The sequence below is a fragment of the Malania oleifera genome, chromosome 11 (genome assembly GCF_029873635.1).
Source record: "Malania oleifera isolate guangnan ecotype guangnan chromosome 11, ASM2987363v1, whole genome shotgun sequence".
Taxonomy (NCBI): Eukaryota; Viridiplantae; Streptophyta; class Magnoliopsida; order Santalales; family Ximeniaceae; genus Malania; species Malania oleifera.
Genome location: NC_080427.1, coordinates 56,996,214 through 57,005,155, shown reverse-complemented (window position 1 = coordinate 57,005,155; position 8,942 = coordinate 56,996,214). Strand labels below are relative to the sequence as shown.

The window sequence follows — 8,942 nt, the reverse complement described above, 5'->3', positions numbered from 1 at the left end:
ACTATATCCATATCATCGATGTGTATGTGACTGTGCGTATTGGGTACATATCTGCTTTACATGAAAGCATAATTATTGTACCATTTGATTAAGATAATACTGTTGTATTCCAGGTGTGGCATGAGGGGACAGTAATCTAGTCCGGTAAGGATTGTGTAAAGATTGAGGTCAGTCTTGTGCTAATTGACCTAGTTGTTTAGGTACCGCTCCACCCGCTTAAGTGACCATTATAGTGGTAATCATTGTGCTTGTTAGCCAAGACGGTGACGTAAGCAATTTGCCGAACCTCGACAACATTTTTGGATGTCACTTCCTTTACTACTTTTTGGTGCATGCTTAGTTGATTAACTTGCTCTATTTAATTTCTGCTACGTATTACAATTGATTTACTTTACTTGCACAATATTGACTTTAGGGTTGTGAATATACTAGTGTTAGGATACTGACCTAGGGATTTAATTTTAAAAATACCAATTCACCCTTTTCTTTAGATCACGGTAAAGCTAACACGAGGTAAGGATCTGATTTCATTTTTGGTTCGATAGTTATGTAATAGTTGAGATTATAGTGAAGTATTGTTCTTCGATTTTTAGGTTTCGGGGATCTCGTGTCGTTGTTTTGGATCGATTCGTTCATGTTTTGGTTTTCAGGATTAAAGATAAGGGATTTGTTTACGTCAATATTTTTAGAAAACGAAACCACATGATATGTAGCTTATGTTTATATGTACTTATTGATTGCTTATTTGCAAAGTTTTACCGGGTATAAATATCGATTCTTACGATTTTCACGATTTTACGGTTTTGGCAACAATGGGGTTTTTGGCATATGATCTCCAAATTTCTTAAACTATTTTATTTGCACTAAAAATAAAGTAGGAGATGCTTGAAACTCTTAATAGCAGCAAAAACGATATTTTACGAACCCGTTTGTATGACATGTATATTTGTTCAAATAAGTGTGACGTATGATATGAATTGAATCTATACTGATTTCGAATGTACATATATGAACTATGGAGACCAAGGTTCCAAGTGATTATCAGAAAATGCAGAAAATAGGTGCCGGTTAGATACTGTGCCAAGTATGAGAAAAGGATAAAGCCGAGAGGTTATGAGCCGGTTTTTACCACAGTATGAATGAAAGTATGCATGAATGAGATTGTGAAAATACTGGAATTGCACAAGTGATTATGTTTTAATGTAAATTATATATATGATATTGGGACCATATCTAGTCTCAATAGTATATGAAACATTAAAAAGCTAATATTATGTAGGCTCGGTACCGTTGTCAAAACAAAGGTACAGTGCAACCACACGTAGTTATTTTTTAGTGTGAGTACCTAGTAGTAGGCCTGGTAAGAAGGGCCACTGGTCAAAAGGGATCAGGGTGGTGATGGCCAAGTCGGACTGCAGTATGTTATGATGTTTGACAATGTCTACACGAACAGGGCTCGATCAGTGCTTTCTTATCACACAACCCTTGCCATGAGGAGTTACTAGCATAGTTATGATAGTTTCAAGTTGGACGGTGTTCTAAATATGCATATACATGATTTAAAAGTTTTAATAGGCAAAGTCACAAGTTTGAGTACCGGGCGGAGGGATTGTACAGTGTATAGGCCTGTACCCTACCCTAACCTTGGGAACTCTCACTTGTAATGATGTTGGGTTGTATATTATCAGAGATTTATGTATTTACTATGTATACATTACAATATTGAGAATGTGCAATCTATGTAACCATTATCAAATAAGAATATAACTGTACAGTCATACACTGATCATGATATAATATCTTCCTCCTTACTGAGAAGTGTCTCACCCCAATCTTACAACCTTTGTTTCAGGAGTTACACGAAATCAGTCATAGTCTTCTAGAAAGACTTTGGAGCTTAGCGTCTGGTTTGCTGACATAAGTTTTGTATGAGTTATGGGTTGTTTAGTTAGGCTGGGTTTTCTTTTTAGGAATGTAATACAATTTATGTTTTATGTACAAATGAATGTAGGTAAGGAATAGTTATGTACTCTAGTATGTCTATTAAAATCCATATGGATGTTTATGTTTTCCGCAATACCCATATGTCCCTATTTAGGGCTCTATACGGTGCACTCCTCCGCGCTCGCAGCCACCAAGTCCAAGTCCAAGTCCAAGTCCACCACACAGCCACTACTTCACCGACCATTCGTCATCTGCCACGTCAACCATCGTCCCGTGACCGTGATGAGGTGGAAGTCAAGACTGCTTTTGTAGATGAAGGACGGGTGCACCCTCCGCACGGAATAAAAGCCCTCGTGGCTTTAAATATGGAAGCGCTGACGTGTCGATCGGGCGATGCTCTGGGTAGTTATGTATATTTTCAGGATTTGTACAGGATATATATGTATAGTAGCACTTTGGGGCCGTATTAAGAGCCGAGGCGTTACATTGAAAGCATAACAATTAAGTAAAATAATTATAATAATTTTTACTTTTATTATAGTATTTTTTTAATGTGTATTATTTTATAATTTTATAATTTTAATCATATTTTGTTAATATTATTTGATTTAAATATGAAAATGAGTATCTTTTAACTAGAATTTTAATTTATTTTATTTTTATAAATATTAACCAAAATTGGATGTTGGTTTTTACTTTTTGATTTTCGTTTCTTTTATTTTTCGGACATCCCTTAATTAATTTTCTTAAATTTTTTTTAATAAATAATTCTTATCATTAAAAAGTTATTGACACACTTTAATAATTTTTAATATTTTTATTAGTTTAAAATTTTAAGAGAAGCAGCACCAAATGTTAATAAAATGAAGATTTCACTTTTTCCAATAAAAGAGGGTCCAATTATGAAGAGGTAGCAACCTCCACCTCCCAGAGCCATGGTGGTTGTGACATCCACTCCTTTATCTTCTCTCCACACTAATCTCTGCACCCAAAGCGAACGCCATTTCTACAGCACCTCCTGCAGGCCTCTCTCGCCTTCTCTCCTGATTCTCCGCCAAATTCATCACAACCCCAGAAAACCCAACTCGCCCAAAGCGTTAGGCTCTTATGGGGTCTTCTCTGTCAGGTCTTATATGGAGGATTCGAACTCAATATCCACTATTGCCAGCAAAATCATCGGTGCCCTCCCCATCGTTGGCCTCTTCGCAAGGATTTTCAGCGACGAAGGGGGCATAGGCGGTGATCTCGTCGACTTTGCGGAGTTCCGAAGGCGGGTGGGGAAGAATTCTAAGTTGGCTGAATCCAGAGCTTTCTGCGATTTCAAAGAACGGCGAGGCCAGGTCATGGAATTTGATGTTCAGTGTATTACGTTTTGTAGTCTTAATTGGGCTTTATTTTTTATGGGTTCTACTATGAATTGCTTCATATTCTTGATTTTTGGCAGATTATTCTCTGATTGGTAGCCATTTATGTTAGAATTGAGATTGAGTTGCGATTAACTTTTGAGGGTAGGCAGGGGATTTTCACTATTTTCGTCTTAATGTTCATTGTATTATATTTTGTAGTCGCAATTGGGCTTTTTTTTTTTTTTCATGGGTTCTACTATAAACTGTTTCATATTCTTGATTTTTGACAGACTATGCAATGATTGGTAACCATTTATGTTAGAATTGAGATTAAGTTGCGATTTATTTTTGTGGGCAGGCAGGGGATACTTTTTGTGTTTTATTTTGCTGCTGGCTTGCTGCAGTTGGGGCTGGTCTGCTAACCTCTGAAGAAATTTTGGAGGGAGTGACGAGGCTGCGGATTTCAAATGACATTGAATACGAGGAGGAGAATTTCCTGGCCATGATGAATGAATCAAAAGAGGTTGGTGGATCTTCCTGCTTGCTTGTTTTGGATGTTCAATTCATATTTTGTATTGAATTAAGAAATGATGATGCGTTTACGACAAGTTTTAATCTTCACCATCATCCATTATTGCATTATTCGTAATCTACTCTTTTGGTGCATTTTTAAAGAATAGATGTGTTATTGCTCAAATTTTAGATACAATGGCAATGGATGGTAGCAATATTGGTGTTAATAAACTATTTTTCTTTGCCTTGTAAAGAAAAAAAATTATTGAAACCACACAACGGCTCAAAATACTTTGGATTTAATAAAAGGCACAGTTAATTGTGACTAGTTTAGTACTATCGTTTAGGCCTTGCTTGGAACTTGGAAAATCTTAGGGAAAGGAAAGGAAAGGAAAATATAAAGGAATCCACTTTTTCATGTTTGGTCATGGAGGAAAGTAATAAAGAAAACAAAAAAAAAAAAAATGCCAAATCAATAAATAAAAATATGATTTTACACTCCATTTACATTTGATTTTTCTTAATTGTTAACCATATTAAAATAAAATTTCGTTTTTAGTAATATTTGGTATAGATGGAAAATATAGTGGAAAATGAGTTTTTTTGCTTGTTTTCCTTTTTCCTTTTCCTAATCAAAATCTTTGATCCAAGTGGTCCTTAGGACTCGTCACCTTCTATAGCTCGCTTATCATACAATAAGCGGTTGCAATAACTGTGGTGCTTATAGAAAAATGGTTGCAAAAATGGTGATGCTTAGCAAAGAAGTCCATGCTGGAATTTGCAGCAGGGTCTTAAAAACTAGAAAAAAACTAAGATGTGTTTAGTTGTGGAAAATGGTTTTCATTTGCTTAAATCTTGCTGCGCCTGTTGAAACATGTCTGAAGCTGATTCCAAGGGGCAGAAAATTTTAACATTTCTCCATTATTCCAACATTTTTCTCATTTTTATACTATATGTAAATTTATTTATTTATTAATTATTTTAAAAAATACAGTCCCAAAATGCTTATGCCTCGCCTCGCCTCGGCTTACACCTTCGCCTTTTAAAACACTGATCTCTCTCTCTCTCTCTCTCTCTCTATATATATATATATATATATATTTGCATATACACATGCTTTTTGTGATTGTTTTATGGATAAAATATTTTTGTTAATGTTTGTTCTTTTCCTTCGACATTGTTTTATGATTCTCCTATATGGTCTATGGGGATAAATAGAAAATGGTAAGATGAGTTTGGTGACTGGGAAAAGTAAACACTGCAGTGGCTTTTGGTTTCCCACAAGCCTTATGTTTGGGATAGTGCTGTCAAGGCATTGGAAGACTGTCACATCCCATTCTTAGGTGGTGGAATTTGAGTTATTGACTGGGTAAAACCTAAAGGACCATGCTTCAGCAACAAAGTGGGGGTGTGCTTGTGCAATCCGCATTATTATTATTATTATTATTGATAATAGGGCTATCAGCATTATCTGCTGGATGGTTTGTTGAATTTGTCAATAGTTTGGTCTATGCAATCAGGATGAGGATTTGCAATTTGGAAGACAACCTAGGACCAATGAGGACTAACACAGTGTGGTCTGCGGTGTCCTCGGAGCTATTCATACCATATGATTATTTGCTTTCTAAAAGATCTCTCTATATCTTGGATCTTTGATTTATCTTGATTGAAATCTTGACTAACATTTAAGCAGTATTAAGGTTGTATTTTGAAAATGATTCTAATTCTAAGTGCAGAAACGGAGTAAGTTAAAGCTTGCTAAGCCTGCAATCCCAATGGAAATTAGAGCAGAGAAAGCTCTTGAAGCTATTTATGTCTGTTGCTTTGGAAAAGACCCCATAGAAGAAGAAGATGAGAGATTACTGCGAATCATGCTTAGTGCTGTTTTCCCGTCAGTTGAGCAACCAGAGATAGAGAGGATTGTCAAAGAAAAGGTGACAAAAGTGGCTGAAGGCGGTGATGAGGACAATTTTCCGGGCCCGGAATCTTTATCAAAAGGAGCTGTACCGTTGCAACTTAAAGATCTCCAATTTCTCAGACAAAATACTGAGAGTTAACCACTGCTGTCATATTGTGAGTTTGTGACTTGCAAAACCCTATTCGGTCTGGATTGATGAGTAATGTGAATGGAGCTTTGTTCCTATGTTCTGTATATGGTTGTACAAAGCAGAAAAGGGCAATGATGTTCAAAAGCTCCTATTTTGCTTATTTTTGGAACAAGGCAGGAGTTGTTCAATTCATCAAAACAACCCCTCTAGATTCTAATTAGTTGTCTGGGGATGCGCACTATGTTTGTACCTCTAGTCCTAAATTTTTTGTTCTTTAGGGAAGAATGGAAGTTGAGGAGATGATAGAGGGTTTAGATGTGTACTTCTTAAAACTATTTTGTTAAGTTGCTTTTATATTGATGATTTGTAATGGTGTAATTAAATGATTGTTTGTAAGATTGAGGATATTTTCATCAGTATGAGAAATTTTCAGGATGTTAAAATGCAGTGCTCAAGTCTCAAGGGTATTGAATCTTCAGCAGCAAATTGAGCCCAAGAATATCAGTTTTAGACTTGGCTAGTTAGCCTTTCTCCTACTTAATAATATATAGCTCTTAATTCTTCCTACAAGAAAAGGTTGAGGGTATTTTATGAATGGAAAGAAACCTGAGTGGCTTGTGATGAGCAGCATTACTCTCTAAAAACTACCCTTGTTTTAATCCATCTCTTCTATTGAAATTGATAACAATGATAGTGGAGAATGATTTAGGAAGGAGAATGAGGAATTAAATAGAGATGATGTTTTCATAGTGGAGAAAAATGTGAAGAGAAGTTAGAAAAGAAATTGGCGAGAGTATGTTTTTGACGGTAGCATCCTCATCAATTTTTCATTTCTTCTCATTGTTTTTTATCTTTTTCTTTTTAAGGATTCAAGAGAGCTATATTTGATACCTTACGAATAAAAGAAAAGGATTGCACTTAAATGTGTTAGGGATTTTAAAAAAAAAAAAAATTCTAAAATTAAGAATTGCATCATTTATATAGTTACTTTTAAAAGGACTTGTATTAATATTTAGTGCTTGGTTTGCATTTTTTTTTTTGAACTACTTTCTTTTATAAAAAAAAATAAGTATTATTTGTAAATATATTCTTCCGAAAAAACAAACACTTGTATAAAAAGTAATTTAGGACTACTTTTAGATAAATGCTTTTTTTAGATAAGTACTTTTTAAGAAAAGTACTTTTTTATAAGTGGTTCTAAATTTTTAATCAATACAATATTTTTTTAAAAATATATTTAATGGTCAAAATTTAAACTTTTATACTAAAAGTTTAAGTTCAAATCGAAGAAGTATGGAACAAAACAAATAGAATAACCTATTTATACAGGGTTCCAAACTCAACGGCGACAACTAAACACGAGGGTTGCGCTCGTTGCGGGACTTAACCAACCTGTGGCATCAGTGTTATGAGCCTTGCAAGCTACCAGGCTGCGCTACCCCACGTTAATATAATGATTTAATAATTTAAATTAGGATATAAAGTATTAATTATAATATCGAGTACAAATTGCAGGATGTATCTGTAACGACCTGCTTAATTAACTGTTTTTTTTTTTTTATACTATAACATATAACATGCTTTGATACCATACTGGGAAAATCCCAACCATTAACCTACGCAACGAGAAGCATAAATCAAATAAACATATCCATATACAACTATATACAATATCAATACCATACAATACAATACCATAGTTCTAACATGTTTCCCAAAATACCCTCAACTATACTAAGACATACAAAAATCCTCCACAATACTCACTTCACTGATAGGGCACTATTGAAGCCTCTTTATCTGTGAGCCTGGTCTGCTTATCTACCTGGATCACCTGAAAAATGATTCAACACTGGGATGAGCCAATGCTCAGTAAGACGAAATATGCTATTACTAGTGTGTGGTATAAGAGCTACAATATTATGAAAATCTGTTTTCATATAATCATGTATAACTGAAATGAAAGTATAGTACAAGTAATAAAATACCCCACCCTTTTCATGTTGCTTAACATAACAGTATTGTAGATTACTATTCAAAATAATTCTAGTGTACATAGGTATGTCCCTTGTTTCTATAAACCTGTATATATGTAATAGTAATTGAGAACTTTCCCTGTGGATAACTGTGTGTCATGATTTAACCCCTCATGACAGGGTTGTGCGGTCCGTAGGCGGGATTTACCCTGGCTGGCTAATCAGGAATAAATCACTATACTCCATCGGTTTGATCTGCCCACTTCAACCCATATTTGATGGGGAGCCTGTCCACGCTAAGGGCCTAGGTGATTGACCTACTACCACGTATTATCTAAATAGGTGGTTGCACTCATAACGTAATATAATATCTGTAGCAACGGTATTGTGCCCTGTAACTACATAGTCCAACAAGGTCTGATACCATATAATGTATTTTCATATATAATTATCTGATTTACCATGATTCTGAAATAATCATAATAACCATGATGCTGCATAAACTGTAACTATAATTCATACGTTATAATACTGAGAACTATATAATCATAACACTGATAAATGCATAATCATAGTACTGGAATTCGTATAATCATGGTACTAAAATGTGTAAAATCATGATACTAAAATTCGTAAAATCATGGTACTGAAATTCATAAAATCATAATACTGAAATTCAGAAAACATATCTCTGTACTATACTTATATTCTCAAGCCACACCATAATTTAATACATAATTTTCACAATTTAATAAACTATATAATATTTTAGAAATGTCTAGCATAACATATTTCCCTTACCTGTTTACTGAAAAGCCCCTATGATATCCTAGCCTAACACCCGCAGAGCCTCCTACATAACACCATGAAAATAACATTCGCCAGAACAAAATATTAGTATTTTTGCGCCTACATAATTTCCTATAACTGTTAGAAGGCCAAACATGGGTTAAAAGGTCTTACCCTGAATTTGGGATGAAATTCAATTTCGTTTCACCGATGATTCGCTTCGGTAGACTTGTAGAGAATTTCGTTAGGAGTGTCATGGTGGCTTCGGATCGTCGATCCGGTGACTAACAGGGCCAGGATCGAAGAGAGAAGGGAGAGAGTTTGTA

General features: G+C 34.8%; 1 protein-coding gene across 1 annotated transcript; it reads left to right on the top strand.

The window, feature by feature from the left end:
* Positions 1-2,806: 2,806 nt before the first annotated feature.
* LOC131168636 (photosystem I assembly factor PSA3, chloroplastic) lies at positions 2,807-6,298 on the top strand. Its single transcript, XM_058128230.1, has 3 exons — positions 2,807-3,284; positions 3,649-3,813; positions 5,540-6,298. The coding sequence occupies exons 1-3, from the start codon at positions 2,880-2,882 to the stop codon at positions 5,858-5,860; spliced, it is 891 nt and encodes a 296-aa protein (XP_057984213.1). The 5' UTR covers positions 2,807-2,879; the 3' UTR covers positions 5,861-6,298.
* The last annotated feature ends 2,644 nt before the right edge of the window (positions 6,299-8,942 follow it).